This window comes from Mytilus californianus, unplaced genomic scaffold (genome assembly GCF_021869535.1).
Source record: "Mytilus californianus isolate M0D057914Y unplaced genomic scaffold, xbMytCali1.0.p SCAF_6, whole genome shotgun sequence".
In the NCBI taxonomy this organism is placed as follows: Eukaryota; Metazoa; Mollusca; class Bivalvia; order Mytilida; family Mytilidae; genus Mytilus; species Mytilus californianus.
In genome coordinates, this window is record NW_026262712.1 from 75,525,645 (window position 1) to 75,542,637 (window position 16,993).

General features: G+C 31.9%; 1 protein-coding gene across 1 annotated transcript; it reads left to right on the forward strand.

Annotated features, from left to right (window-relative positions):
* Positions 1-1,279: 1,279 nt before the first annotated feature.
* LOC127706615 (polypeptide N-acetylgalactosaminyltransferase 13-like) lies at positions 1,280-15,516 on the forward strand. The gene is made up of 8 exons (XM_052211270.1): positions 1,280-1,322; positions 3,667-3,823; positions 4,472-4,635; positions 5,277-5,447; positions 10,862-11,069; positions 11,347-11,464; positions 13,869-14,003; positions 15,370-15,516. The coding sequence occupies exons 1-8, from the start codon at positions 1,280-1,282 to the stop codon at positions 15,514-15,516; spliced, it is 1,143 nt and encodes a 380-aa protein (XP_052067230.1).
* Positions 15,517-16,993: the final 1,477 nt, after the last annotated feature.

Sequence of the window (16,993 nt, forward strand, 5' to 3'; positions counted from 1 at the left end):
ATGGGTTTTTCTCATTGTTGAAGGTCATACGGTTGCCTATTGTTGCTTACATCCACTTCATTTGTACTTTGGTGGATAGTTGTCTCATTGGCAATCATACAACATCTCCTTATTTTTATAATGTCTCCATGTAACAGGTGTATGTTTTTTCATTTGTCTAAAAGGAGATGCGGAATATACATAAATGAGAAACCAACCTAACAAAACCAACAAAATTGTTACGCCGTAGCAAAATGTTCCCCGCCGATGTGTAAATGATGAATAAAACAATGTCACAAGGTGTCATTGTGGAAAGATAGTCAACATATGGTTAAAGTCCCATATCTGCTTTTGAACAAGTCTGTACAATATGGTCAACTGCACACGCTGGCAAACAATCCTACTTACTATAATTAAGGTCGACATTTAGTTCGACACAATGGACGATTTTGTTGTAAGAGTTGAGCTTTGTAGCTAATCGCCGAAGACTTTAAAGATTCTATCAAGATGAATATCAGCAATTTTATTAATAAAACAATACATAAAAAGATACAAGGGATCGCCAAAAATATAGGATAGCACAACAGACAACACAAACCACTAACACCGACTCCATCCGAGATAGCGCACACACAAACAACAAGCACCATCATATGGTAGCTGTACCCCTGTAAAAGTAAGTTGTGTGTTCAAGTTGGGTTACGCTAATCAAAATTATATTATAACAAACCGTATAAGTAGTGAAAGTACACCCCATATGATGTCTAAGTTACATCCCCGTCTAAGGTGTACGGTTAGAATCCATATGTATCTCTTATCTATTATTCATATAATAATATACTTGTTGAGTGTTGCATGTAGTAAAAAAAAGGAAACTATAATTTGAAGATTTTGGTTTGTTTTATTTGTTTCTTGGTGAATAAAATTAAAACCTACAACAAAAATAATCTCTATCTAATGATTGTTTTAAATAACATAAATCGTCATCTTACAATAAGATAACATGTGTTGTAAATAAGTAGAGAGCATTTGAGACATCTGTTAAAGAATTAACATAAATAAACCTGTGTTTAACGTATAGTTGACTTCTGCTTTAATAATGATAAAAACGAGGATTAAGTTTGGAAAAACTATTTGTTTAATCAACATTTTTATGTGTTCTATGTACATGTTTTTGACAGCGTATTACATAGTATCAATGACCACAATTTCAGCAAACGTGAAAGAAGCAAACAGAAAACTGCCAGAAAAAACACAACATAAAAATTATACAAAAATTGATATCAAAAGGAATGAATTCATGAGGTCAAACAAAGGTGAAAAGGCTAATTACTTTGGACCAGGTAGGTGATAACTCGACATTAACTTAGTTGTATATGACAAAACCTTCCGGAATTTTAGGACCTATGCTCTCCAACTTCTTACTTTTTTGGGCCTTTTTAACTTTTTTTATTCGAGCGTCACTGATGGGGCTTTTGTAGACAAAACGGGCGTCTGGCATACACAATTTTAATCCTGGTAACAATGATTAGTTTAATAAGACAAGAGATACAGAAACATTATAGGTGGGTAAAGTCAGTCTCGCGATTCTATCAAGTACACCATTTACCAGACCCAAAGGCGCCCGAATATAAAAAGCTGTAAAGTTGATAGTTAAAACAGAAAATATAAAACAACTGCCATCAACTATACATGTATTGAAAGCTCCAAATAGGATAAAGTATATCCAAAGGTTCTGAAAAAGACTGGAATGTTTACATAGATTCTATTCTATTAAAAGGCCGAAGATACAGTGTTTTCCTATAACTCGGCATCCTCAAATATCTTGTATTTTTTATAAATCCACTAAAGCTGTTTATTTTTCTATACACGAAATGAAAACATGCATCTGGAAGCACATGATGTAGGAATCTGTTTCATTCTGCCAACAAATACTTTCAATGAAAATCCTACAAGGACTATTTTTTTTGGCATGCAAAATCCCTAATTCAGAAATGTAAACATTATATATTTTTCTATGTTTATTCAAGTTGCAACTTTGATCCCAGAACGACATCTAAGTGGGCAATACCTTTCTATTGAGCAAAGGAATACTGAAATCACATCTTCAAGTCTAATAGTTCTAATGTGTATTATTTTGAAAAAAAAAAATATGTAATTATATATAATGTGAGGGTATCCAAATTGCACCATTTTGACAGCTTTTTCACCTACTTTTATGTATGATCCAAACAAAAGTTGCCATTCTGTGTTTATTTTCTAGAGGTCTCCTTACTTACTGTATATTCCACCAATTTAAATTTGAACCCATATTGAATCATAGAAAAGTGGGTTTTAACCAACCTCCAAAGAGGGGGGTCGGTCCTTTATCGGGACTCCGGGATCGGGTGTTTTTAAGATCGGGATTTCGGGATTGATCCTTTCGGGATCCGGGAATTCTTTTTTCGAATTTCGGGATGTCGGGATTTAAATTTCTTTAAATTCGGGACCTCGGGATTTTATGTTTTTAAGCCCTGGATTTCGGGATCAGGACCCCCTCCGACCCCCCCCCCCCCCCTTTCCAAACGATCAACAATTGATGATGCCGCTATAATGAGGAGTACCCAAATTGCATCCATGCTTAAATTCGCATCCGTAAAAATCGAATAACTGATGTTTTGTTTTATTTATCCAAATATTTATAGTTTTAAGAAATGGATGCCTGTTACATATTTTAATTGCCAATTTTTAAAAGTTGACTTTTTGTGGACGTCGCATGGCCACATTATGTAGATGTTACTTTGTCCATTGAATACTCCATTTGTTGATATATACTGTGAACGTTTTGTGTATGTTTGAATATGTTTAGCTATGATGAAAGATGTACATAATGTCCAATCATAAAAGTCTATAAGAAAACTTGTAAGATTTCCACCGCTATTTTTTGTTAAATGGGTGCAATTTGGGTACTCGATGCAATTTGGGTACTGTGACGTTACATTATTCAAGTGGTAAAAGGCCAAACTTGAATTCAATTGCATTGATTCTCTACAGGTGTTGCATTTTTAAAAACATTTATAAATTGATTGAAAATAAAGAGAAATTTGTTTGAAACATAAAGTATATTGATTTGAAGAAACGAAGAATATGTTTAAAATAAATCGTTTTTCCACCTATTTAATAACATTAACGTACCAAGTTAACTGCACCAGATGATTAATCCTTAAATCATTTAGTTTCAAAGCATAATGAGTGAATATGTTTGTATTGGGGTAAATTCAGTAAATGACAAATTCCTCACGCACCAGCATCCATTTGTTTGATTTTTTTTTTTTTTTTTTTTTTGGTTTGAAACTTATTTTCTTCTGACACGTCACTGGAACACGCAAGTTTCCGTAATAAGTGAAGCCAAACCCGACCTTTCCAGGATAAATGTATCAGCAATATCGATTCGATTGATATACCAGAAAGATTAGCAGTTATTTGTAAAATTCAAAAGGACCTCAGTCATATATAAACCTTTCAACGGATAATCATTTTTGTATGAATGTTTTCCTTTAGTCTTGAACAAACATAACTTTACAAACTTTAAATTGATGTCACAAATTGTATTGGGTCCCTGCCTTTCCTATAGCTTGTAAGTTCATTTATAATTTACCAAAAGGACCATCTGTGCCATTTATACGGAGTACTTATTTGTTATTTCAGGAGAATTAGGCAAACCAGTTAAACTTGACAAAGATGATTTGGGTCTCTCCGACCTCAAAAGATTGAAAGAAGGATTCGAAAAGCATGGATTTAATGAGCTTGCCTCGGACCTTATATCCTCCCACCGCAGAATTGGTCCCATCAATATAGATCCTAGGTATGAATATGGTACATCTTAAAACAGCAATGAGTCAATATCAAACATATGAGTAAATATGTAGATAGATATAACGTTAACACTACCGTAACGGTGGTCGGTATACGTATGTAAAAAGATGGCTTAATTATCATTACCAATAAAACATTAATAAAAAAAACACCTTGAAAAAACAAAAAACAAAAAACAAGAATTAAAGCACAAAAGAAAAACTGAAATAAACAAAAAAAAAAAACAGTAAAAAAGAAAAAAAAATACAAGCCAATAAAGAGTTGAAAGAAAAATATCAATTCTAAATCTATAATCTGTTATCCGTATGTTTAAAACAAAAAGGTCAACAGCTAATTCAATATGAGAAAACAAATGTAAAACAACAGTTCACATCTACTAACCTTTATCATAAAACAGTAGTAGTAATCCATTGTATTCATGCATTTTTTTAGCTAAGACGAGATCCAGTGCTTTTATATGCTATCAGAATATAATTAACATATAATTACAATTCAGGCGGGATGACTACATTAAAGTTTCAAGAATCAGATACGTCTTATATTTCAATTATTGATTTTTACACTCATTATATATAAAGTCACAATTTTAAATAGATTCAAATCTGGGTTTTTTCTCTCTTTCGTGCAACACAATCAGATGTGCAAATAATATCTACGACAACCTGTCACCAGCCAGTATAGTTATTCCAGTCAGGGATGAGTCTTGGAAAATTCTATTGAGAACACTTCATAGCATTCTGTCCAGAACACCCTTAAATCTTTTACAAGAAATTATACTTGTGGACGACAATTCCAAAATGGGTAAGTTAACTTGTGAACCTTTTTCGATATTTATTCGGCATTAACTAAAAATTCTTTTCGTTTGGTTTTTTTTTCTTCTGTTAAACTATTTCAACGCCAAGCATGATTTGAAAGAGGAAACACAGATGTTTTTTCCTGGTAATAATTTTCTTTTATACCTTGGCAATATATCAAATACCCAAAGTTTGATTTATTTAAGTATGCGTTTGGTTTTTTTTTAAAGTTGGAACTACATTGCATAATGAACATATTTGCTTTTCAAAACACATGAAAATGAAAAATACACGTTATAAATTTTGTGCGTTCGAAGCACGTTTTTGGATTTTCCATATCAGTAATGCGCAAGCCTAAACATTTAAAAACCAAATATATATAAATACCTTGAAACGCAATAGAGAATAATCAAAAAGTTAAATTAACCTCAGCCTGCGTACTTTCTCAATCTCTGAAAATTTAATTTACAAAAATATAATACAGAACAAATTACAGACAAATGCACACATTAAATATTCCTGTATCACGATTTTCATAAAGCGACAGGCAAATGAATGTTTACCAAAGAAAACTTGAAATAGATAACGCTCATACTTTGCGATTTAATGTTTGTCTTGATTTAATCAATTTTGAAATTCTATTGTAAGATTACATGAAAGGCAGACTAGACTGGTATATTTCCCATCTACAAAAAGTAAAAATAATTCGCCTTGAAGAAAAGAAAGGAAGAAGTCTCATGGTGGCAAGACAAGAAGGGATAGATAAAGCTGTATCAGATATTGTCATAGTCATAGACTCGCATACAGAAGTAACCGAAGGTTAGAATTATAAATTGTTGTCATGGTAACACAATGTTTGCAAGAAAAAGGCTTTTACAATTAGGTAACTGCCAAAGAAATATAGCTAAGTGAAAAGGTACGTATTTAAGTATAATAATCATATAGCCATAATAGACATCATACACCTACGAATAGGATTATAATTACACTTTTTACAGGTAGCATTTAAACCTTGGATCATCTCAAAGTGTAAAACAAATTCTCACTTCTATTATGTTTTTCTATAGTTGAACAACGGGGATTTTAAGAAATATATGTAGAAATGTGTACACCTCAGTTATTGTACATGGTGTTATCCAATTAAGTTGAACATGCTGTAAATGCACGAAGTATGATATTGAATGGACAACCAATATTTAATAAATTTTACATGAGACGCTGATTTTTTTTTTACAATTTTCGTTGGATCGGTTGGAACAAATATAAATTAATTTCAGCATAGACTTGGCGTTAAGAAATTGCGATCAACTGAGGAGCATGTTGACAACATTTTATATTTATGGTAAGACATACACTTTCTTTTTTTTCTTTTTTTTACGAAAATGAAGGAGAAACAGCGGGTGGGCGTTTATTTTTCATGATATTATACTTGCCGTTTGGTTTATTTTTATTATATTTTATTTTTTTCCGAATAGGACAAACACTTTTGTCCACGTTTTTGGCGTAAAGTAATCAAAAATGTTCACAACACCGATATCAATGAACATCTTTGTGTCGAATAAACAATTTAAAATCTTCGTCAGCCTCTGTTGAAATATAAAACAGGTGTACTCAAATAGTTGTAATTTTACTATATGTCTTCTTAAATAAAACAAAACTAATACCGAGTCTAGATGTAATACTTGCTTACACGTTACAACTCATAATTATTAAGCTGCAGACCAAATATAAAAGCATTCCCTTTAATAGAAGTCAAGAAAACTTTGAAAGTTTTCTACCAAAGTCTTTCGGACAGACAAACGGACGGACGGACGTATACATTGATTGATTGATGATTGCTTAACGTCCAGTGTCAATTATTTCATGCATGTTCAGGACGAGAACAAATTTACAATATATACAATATGTAGGGCCTGCAATATAGACCGTCCGTATATGTAGAAAAGTGATTGATGGCTGGTTGCTTAACGTACAGTGGCAAATATTTCATACATGTTCAGGACGAGAGCAAATTATCAATAAACACATAAGTAGCAGTAATAAAAGCCGTCCGGGATAAGGGTAGAGGAAATTTGTACAGACAAACGGACGTACATGGTCGAGCGGTTACTAGATCTGCTTTTGCCTTCAGTGACTTAGGTAAAAATGAATACCGGGTTGTGAGTTGTTTGTTTATGTGAATTTTTTTATCGAGAACTAAGAAATCATATTAGTATGGACGTTTTCACACGGTGTCGGTAATTATCTCCCATGAACATGGGTGGGTCTGGTCTGCTCGAAGCATGAGCAGTAACTCATGAATCGAGACCGGTACAATTTTCTTGAAATTGTCCGAAAGAGTACGCTTATGTCTGTCCCTTTCAACACAAAAATTATCCGCAAAATTATACCGTAGATTTAAAGGGATAAAAGGTCCTAAGGTATATCAAGCGAGAAGGAATTGTTAAAATAAATCACACATTATTATGGATACAAAAGTGTATTCGTGAAAACGAAGGACATTAATATTTCAAAAGCACTGCGCTGCGGCGGCATTAATAATTATAATGTGTAACTGGCTTATTGCATTTTCCCGTTATTTACAAATGAACCGTTTGTAGAGTACCCTCTCAACGAAATGTATGCTGTTTTTGCTATACTGGAATAGGGTGAGACACCTTATACAAGACAACACATTGCTCGAAAACCCCACTATATGTAGAGGAAGTGTAGATAATTAAATAGACTAGAAAGCGCAATCGGAGAGTTTAAAAAATATAAAGTTATGGGGAATTTTTGGTGACATCCAAAACAGTGATTCAAATCTGTAATGATTAAATGCGCTGTATGAGTGTGTCATCGGAAAGACTTATTTAAAAACTAAAAATTTCACTTTTCATATCTATATATATTTATTCAAGATAAAAGGCATGAATTTGACATATACAGTAAATTAAAATGACATAGGTATAACACTAGACATAGTTTATAGACACTAAAATGATTTACATGTTTACTAAAAACTATAATTTAAAAAATAAAATTATGAAAATTGTCATGATATTTTGATAATACGAATAGACTAGATTAATAATGAGTGAAGTTTAAATTGACTAGATTTTCACTGTAGCCTACTACCTTAGGATGACCCACAAAAGTTATTGAAACTTATTTCCAGAGGGGTCATTTTATGACGAGACTTCCAGTTCACACCAAAGGTTGACACATGGAAATACAAACAAAAATCATTAAGAAATTATCACTGATAAATGGTCAAAGCCTCAGTATAATTAATAAAAAACAAATTCACTATTAAAGATGGATTTAAATTTATCCATCAAAAACTGTTTCACTTGTACTTTAAAATTATATTTCTTAGAGCAACTTTTAATTATTTCTGGTAACAAATTCCAGTCTTTTATTCCATTATAAAAGAAAGTGGTGGATTCACACCCTTTAATTCCTGGTATATATAAGTTTTATCTATATTGTTTTTTTTTTATATTTTGAGATGACCCCTTGTTTTTCGTCAACTGTAATCGTACGTCAAAGTGTAAATCTCTATCTATAGATATTTTAAGATAGCCCATACTTTAATATATCATTTCCAAGCCTTTGTCAAGAATTGTCACTTTTTCTTTTTTCCTTAGCTTACCTGACCCAAAAGACATGTATTAGCAATCAAAAAAATAGACATCTGTCGTCTGTCCGTTTTCATTTCATTATTTATTGAGTGGCATAAAATTAGACCTGACAATTCCAACCAAAAGTTAAAGGGCTAAAGACTGGAATTTCTTAATTCAATATTTTATCCCGTGTGATGAGACAAAAACATTGGAACATGGTCGTCAAAACAATTGTTGATTCGACTAATTGGATTTCAGGTCTTTTCTATGAATGTATTAAAAAATCAATAAATAATATAAAATAAAGAGGTTATCTGGTCGCTACTTCAAATAAGCTTAATATATAGTAAATAATATAGATGACTATAATAAAATAATGAAGTTTACCAAACAGTTTAACTGTAAAAACAAGTACACCGAATGTCATGGTTTTTTAGACGTGTTAGGTAAATGATAACTTTTGACAAGTCGATAAACATTTTAAAGGGATCGTCTCAAAAGACGTATTGATTGTTTCTATCGTTGACATAATGTATTACGTAAAGTCAAATGAAGCATAATAAAGTAAAGATTTTATCCTTTTCAGTCAATTAACTCGTGTCCTCTTTCTACCAAACCAGCACAAAGTTTAACAATCTAAATTATTTTCCAGCGCGGATGACGCCACATTGTACCAAGTACTTTATAACACTTAAGTCTGCCAATAGCATTAACTCGTCATTATGGGAGAATGGTTAGCATATATTTTATCCGCTAATTCAAAAAGTTTCTCTATGAAATCAAGCTGAAGTCCGTGTCCTATATCTGGCATCGAGTTGAATTGCTGTTCATCATTTTGGTGGCCCAGGAAACCGGTGCGTACAAGTCGAATGTGGTTTTGGTTGTCAATCAAAACCTGGGTGTGAATACAGTACGGAATAAAACTGTTCATGTGCCTCATTTTTCGGTCGATAGATTGCATGAAATTTACCGTCTACTGCCGCTACTGCGTTTGACAGTTCTGGCCATTAGCCTGGCAAGGACAACCACTCGTTATGTGACGGCCAATCCAATGGCGAAAATATCTCCAACCACAACGGTACTATACCATCAATTGTATGTGAAATAGTGAAGTAACACGAATACAATTATGTTCTTAGCCACAAATACTATCAAAAGGCGATTTCTTGGAGACCAGTTGCATATGACCGATTCATAAGGAAGCAAGTGCCAAAAAGTTTATAGGCTTTTGGTGTTGACACAGAATCAAATTTAAATAAACAGAATATCCTAGTATATGGCTCTAATATATCGCTATATGTAAAAAAAAAACAACTATAGATATAATACAGACGTTCTAATTCATGACATGTTGAGTCTGTTCTCTGATTTGCAAAACATTATCTTCGAGTGAGGTAGTATTGGCGGGTCCACGGTGGAGGGGTGTCCGGGGGTTGGAACACCCCTTGAATTCCATTTTTTTTAATTATGTGAACGTTTCATGGTGTACAGGTTGTTGGAACACCCTTTTCCCCCTTTTATCAAAATCTTTTTTTTCAAAATGGCTGGGTCCGCGCCTGTGCAGCAATATTAAAAGTTATTATTGTACCGAGTAACATCAGATATCCGATGTTAGTAACCAGGAAATTGCGTATATTTAAATATTGGATTAAGATATTGAATTATAACAATTATATATTACTTGGTTGTTACAATTATTTATTTAAGATGTGTTTGAAGAATCCAAATGACAAAAATAAATGGGTTTGTAATATACGAAAGGAAATGTTCCATCTTTTAAATGATTTGTGGTATTCACAAAATTCTGTATGTAAAGAACATATTGTGGTTATTAAATAGAGACTGTGTGATATTGTCAAACAAGAGTTTGATTGATACTTTAGATAGTTCATCAAAATGTTTTTTGTATAGATATATGATATCAAATTTGTCTTTGCAGACATATTTATGTAAACCAATACCCGAAATTTACAAAAAAGTGTATTGTTAAATAGAGATTGTCTTCACATGATTTAGCTATCGAGAAGGGAAGGTATTCTAATGTAAATAGATACCTTGGAACTTGTACATTGTGTACTGATGATATTGAGGATGAAATGCATTTTATTTTATCATGTCCTGTATATTCAAATTTGCGTGAATGTTTGATAAAACCATATTATTGGCGTAAGCCATCTGTTTATAAACTTTTACAAGAATTAAGCACTACTAATATAAAAGACTTGTGCAACTTAGGAAAATATATATTTCGAGCACTGAAGCTCAGAAATGACTGTTTTGAAGTTAATATGTACTTCATTTGTTTCATATATTTGCTATTTGGAATTATATTTATATGTATTAAATCTTATGTGTATTTACTACTTCTGTCTGTTTTGTCATGATCGTCTATTTTTGTAATCTTTATTTAGTATACATTAATTATACCTATATATTGTAAAACATTTGGTTAATAAAGAATTGCATTGATTTATGAAGCTACACAGTAAATGTATTAAGAAATAAAAAATAGAAAATAGAAAACTAAAATAAAGAGGTTATCTTCTACTTCAAATAAGCTTAATATATTGTAAATATTATAGATGACTATAATAAAATACCAAGGCTATCTATTTATATTCACTATAGGATGGATTGAACCATTAATTCAAAGAATCAGAGAAAAACCTAATTTTCTAGTAGCTCCCATTGTTGATCAGATATTTCCTGAAACTTTAGAGTATGACTACAAGAAACCCAAACCTAGAGCTATGTCATTTGACTTTCATTTGGAACAGGACTGGATATCATACAAACAGGAATACCTTGAGTCTATTTCATGGTCCAAACCTTATAGGTGAGTCATGGTTTATGTCTTTGTTACCAAAATAGAAAGTTTACAGAACTTTTATCTTGTTGCTTTATCATATATAAAATTCATGCTGATATTAAATTTCAAAACGAATTAAAAGATGCAGAAGTCTAATTCTTGAATTTTCCACACATGCAGTTGTATGAGTTGCATCAGCAAAATGATACTTCACAAATGTTGGCCTAGTTAAGCGAAATACTCCCACACTTTATCTTGCCATTTCATCACATATTATTCAGATCGTACCCATGTATATTTTCAGAACAACAGGAATCCAAGGCAATGCACTGGTATTCAACAAGACGTTTTTCAATAAACTTGGTGGACTAGACACCGGTATGAAGGTCTGGGGAGGAGAACAACAGGAACTCATGTTTAAGGTCTGTTCTGTTAAGATGAAATGCAACAACCCATCTCTGATTACTTTTTTTAACAGCAATTGTCAAGTTCCAGGGTTCGTTGTCTTTTGACCAAATTCATTTTGGCGATAATTTGTTCCTTTTTTAACTTTACATGACTGTGTGTTATATTTGTTGTGTCCATTTAATGTGATTATTAAAACAAAAATAGAATTGAAGAGTAAAAGTTAAGGATATCAGAAAGTTATAAAAAAAGTTTTAAAACGTGTTACATGCCGCGAAAATAAAACATATATTGCAAGGTTTTTTTTTCGTGAACTGTCCATGTAGTACTTTTTTTTATGAATAATATTTTTTCTTGCATTGTCGAATTATACATATCGTTTCTGTGGTCGGTTATACATATCATTTGCTCGTTTGCGATCCCAGTAATATTATAGCTTTTCTTAAGTCAAAATTAACACCTTGCTAGAAGAATGTGTTGGGTACACATTCGTGAAATTTGTTGTATAGATTGTTAAGGTTTTTTTTTAGTAAAGTTAACGTATATTTTTAGTATGTTATGTGTGGCGGTGATATAGAAATTGTACCATGTTCTCATATCGGTCATGTATACAGACAAAAACTTATATGGTCTAATGAGCTGAACAATAAGACCATAATGGATGAAATGTGTAACCAGTATCGAGTAGCAGAGGTATGGATGGATGAATATAAGCATCTAGTCTTCCAAAGACTTGGTAACTACACGGCAAGTATTTACATTTGCATCTGACTTCTGTAGAAGGTATTTTGGGATGTCAATTACTAGTAAATAGGACGTTGTAATTAATTTCAGTAGAGAAATGGACAGAACGAAACAATTGATTTTTCCCCCTAGTTTATCATAGTTTTAGAAAAATAAGCATAACAGGTTTAAGTATATGTCACCGGGGAAACTGGGTGACTTGAAGGGTTGTGTAACAAGAGCCTGACTGAATGGCCTCTTGTTACTGAAACTGTGTGATGTACCTGATCACACAACGAACGATTGCTGTGAATAGCAATGAGAACTTTGGCACTGAAACTCTGGTGAAAACTAACTCTTGAGACTCTGGAACTAGCGATGAATAAATCAATAATTCAGCATGGAATACTTTTATTACAGATGGACTGTGTTCAGTGTAAAGTCCTGAGTCCAAATCTTCTGTATCAAAATTATGAACAAGTATTTATACACAATTGAATTGACAAGTATAGACATAACAAATAACAATTAATTTGAGGAATATTGTTCACTGACAAGGATTAAACTATTTTTAGAACTTGAAGAATAAAGTTAATTTACTAATCTGATTATGATATTTAAAAATATATAATAATGAAAAAGGTATAATGTCACTAATTAGCTAATAGAATAAAACATGTCACTCAATGTCCAAACTGAGAATTAAATTGCATATCAAAGCATGTTGATTTTAAGTCCTGGATATTAAATGTAAATAGAAACGAAAATATAAAATTAAATGAATTTTAAAACACATAGAAATAAAGTCTAAATTATCAAAATTGAGAATTTTATATTAAAGTCCAAAATATTAAACTGAAGCTGCATTTTCCCTGGTCACATATACACCTTATCGCTATTTAGTCAATTCAGGAAAAAAAACCAGTCACTTAGATAACTTCCTGTTTGGGTCAAGTGTCGCATAATCGAAGGTCACCAGTAACGAGCTGAGGGAGGAAATGTTTTTAGAAAGCCAACATTTTGAAACTTGGATAGATTATGATCCACTTTTTTAAAACACATCAAAATCATATAAAAGCTTTATTTGAAGTATCTACAATGGTTTAATGGTCTCTTTACAAAGTTTTATTCATAATACATTGTTTAAACAGGGCTCCAGATAGCTTCAACTGGATGAAAAAGTTGTGTAATATCTGAACTTACCCGGATTGGAATAAATAGCGATAATGTGTATTGACTATTTGGAAACACGAAGTTGTGGCTTAAATAGCGCGTGTTTGCTTATCATTTAATTTTAATCGGTCCTCGATCTGTTTATAGACATTTCTTTTGAATTGTCTTTTTTGCCTAAGCCTGATATATAAATGGTAAATGCAGAAAAAAACATTTTGTACGGAAATTGAGCACGTGTACCTATGTTTTCGTTTTATTGTAGTAACAGTAACAAAAAAACGTACTATTTTTGTTATCTTCTAAGAGGGTCAACATAAACAATAAATTAGAAGTTGTCGCCTTTGCGTCTAAATTTATACAACTATACATAATCTGAAAACTCCATAAAGTTGCATGTTATATTTAGCTTTAAACAATGTGTCCTTTTGGGGATTTAGATTCTTTGAAGATAATTGCAGGCTACAGTAGTCGTTTAATTTAAAAGACAGTCCTTGACTTGTAATACCCGACATAATTTGTTTGCAGAGGAAATCCGGCGATGTATCCAGCAGGAAACGAATAAGAGAAGAAAACAAATGTAAACCATTCCAATATGTCCTAGATAGAATAACACAGATGATAGATTTATATATACCAGTTAATTTACAAGCTTCAGGAGCAGTAAGTACAGCAGACTATATTTCATACATGGTAAATACAAATCGATATCTAGATAATTCTGTAAACATTTTTTAGCTCACCTGGCCCACTGGGCACTTTAAGGAATTATTGCCCTTTATAGTCAATTTTTAACAATTTTCGTAATTTTCGTAATCTTTTACAAAAATCTTCTCCTCTGAAACTACTGAGACAAATTTAACAAAACTTGGCCACAATCATGATCTAGTTTTAAAAAAATATGTCCGATGATCCCGTCTGCCAACCAACATGGCCGACATGGCTAAATATAGAACATAGGGGTAAAATGCAGTTTTTGGCTTATATCTTTGAAACTAAAGCATTTAGAGCAAATCTGACGTGGGATTTAAATGTTCACCAGGTTTAGACATATCTGTCCTAAAATTTTCAGACGAATCAGACAACCCGTTGTTTGGTTGCTGCCCCTGAATTGGTAATTTTATGGAAATTTTGCATTTTTGGTTATTATCTTAAATAGTATTATAGATAGAGATAAACTGTATATAGCAATAATGTTCAGCAAAGTACGATCTACAAATAAGTCAATATAACCAAAATTGTCAATTGACCCCTTAAGGAGTTATTTCCCTTTATAGTCAATTTTTAACAATTTTCGTAAATTTTTGTAATCTTTTACAAAAATCTTCTGCATTTAATCTACTGGGTCAAATAGAATTAAACTTAGCCACAATTTTCAATAGGTTATCTTGATTCAAAAATGTATCCGATGATCCTGTCATTCAACCAACATGGCCCTATGGCTAAAAATAGAACAAAGGGGTTTACGATAGAAGTCTAATGGAAATTGTAAAAAACAATTTCAAATGGTCACAACTTGAAAACTAATTTAGATAATGATAAATGGTCTTCCGTAACTATTGTAAGACTACAATGGGATGACCTGCTTTTAATTTTACCTACTGGGCCAAATCAAACCAAAGTTGGCCTCAATAATTTTTAGGGTATCTAATACTATTTATTATGATTTTAATCTTATTTTACATGATTTCCAAAACCACAGTAGTGAATAGATACAGGCGAGCGACACAGGCTCTTGAGAGCCTCTAGTTATTGAAGATATTCCACAACTGAAATAAAACTGGCATACAAGCCTGGTCATATGAATCAGTCAATAGATAAAACACAAAAGAATATATTAATTTTCATATTTTGTGTCAATAATCCGACTTTTTTCTTCTCTCTTATTTTTACGCTAAACAGGAATTAAAAAAGAAATCTCGATATTCCAGTAGGACTTGGAATTAGATATGGTCGAATTAAGTCTTAATGTTGCTTATATCTGAAAAGACTTTATATAACATATTATATAATATAGTATATTCTACAGATTGTACATTCAGAAACAAAGCTTTGTTTATCTTACTGGGGAGAGGAACCATTTGTAGAGAAATGTCATGGACATGGATATTTACAGGTATCTATAACAACCTATGTAGAAAATGTGAAATGTGTGAATATTCATGTATATAAATAAAACGTATGTTATGATAGTTTTCCCTTAGCTTAAGGTTGTTGAGTTTACTGTTCGCAAGGAAGAAAAGAAGAGAAAAATAAATTAAACTTTTCAGAACAAAAAAAACCCAGGGGCATTACACATTAACGAGAGACTTGGAACAACACATTAAAACAATATATTAATATTCTGAAGTGGAAATTAGCAGACAAAATATACAATTTGAGTCATCAAAACTGAAACATTGGCCACTGGATGAATTCTTGTTCTCCACCAGGAACGGTATTAACCAAAAGTTGGTCAAAACTGTATATGTTGTAACTGATTTGATTACTTTAGGCACAACAAGTGGTTCTGGAAAACATTCACCAGATACGCATAAAATTAAAAGTTTTTAAAGCCAAACAATACAATTTAAACTTTCATGGTCTCAAAGTTTCTGATGAAGGTAAATCCAGAAAAGCGCTTTAGGCACACGAAATTTGTGTTATTTTTATCCAATTTACATATATTCTTCAAAATTTCTTTTTGAAAATGGCTTCCGAATAAGCTTTTAAAACTATGAATTTAAATATAAGCTTAACACAACAAGAAATGTTGCAATAAACATTGTTTCCTAGGTTTCAACCCATTTAATGCCAGTTGTAAAATGATTTTATTGTCAATATGACACTATATCAAAATCGTAGTGCTCTCAAATGACAGATAATGATTCTAGTTATTAGTTTGTAGGTTGTAAAATTTAAGGTATTTAGGACTAAAATCTTGGTTATTTTAAGGATCAAATCATGTGACTTCATTTTTTAAAATCTTTATTGTTTCAAAACATAATAATACATTAAGATTATTGCAAAAGAAAAGAAGATGTAAGCCCTGGCCTTGAAAACAACGAAAAGATAATAAAGTCAACACTACACAAAAAACTAAAAGTGAAAACTGAGCAACATGACCATTACCAAAATCCGGAAACATTAGAAAACAAACCTAATGATCAACAAATTCTTTAATGGAAACCGTCAGAATTTTTTATGGAGATGTCAGTTCATATGTAATAACCCTGACTATTCAATGAAAAAATCGCCTTATGGTTAAATCCGTGTGAAAAACAAATCAACTGTAATATGAATACAACATACAAGGTGGTACAGGATTGTGTTCCTTAAAAAAGGGACTTTTACTATTTATACAAAAATAAAAGCATGACGTTTGTTATGAAAATTGGGGTTCAAACAGTCTTTGGCAAGTGAAATCAAGAAATGAAGGTTACTTGGTTGTTTCCGATTTGTACTTCTGTGAGTAAGCTCATGTTTGTAAAGAAGTTGCTTACTATCAAAAGAAAATGCATAATAATAATATTTATCTTACCTCATATACATTTCTATGAATGTGATTGGTTAAAAGCAACCGCGTCGAGACCGTTTATATTTCATATAAGGTTAGTAGGCGGGGCTTATTTCAATACACGGTTAGTAGTGGTGTTATGTCCCTTTATAAAAAC

Bases quoted from the DNA above. Each gene is read 5' to 3' on its own strand.
- LOC127706615 (XM_052211270.1), top strand. From the start codon at position 1,280: ATGAGGTCAAACAAAGGTGAAAAGGCTAATTACTTTGGACCAG. The intron at 4,636-5,276 runs GTAAGTTAACTT...TTCTATTGTAAG, and splicing joins GGACGACAATTCCAAAATGG to ATTACATGAAAGGCAGACTA. The intron at 11,465-13,868 runs GTCTGTTCTGTT...ATTTGTTTGCAG, and splicing joins AACAGGAACTCATGTTTAAG to AGGAAATCCGGCGATGTATC.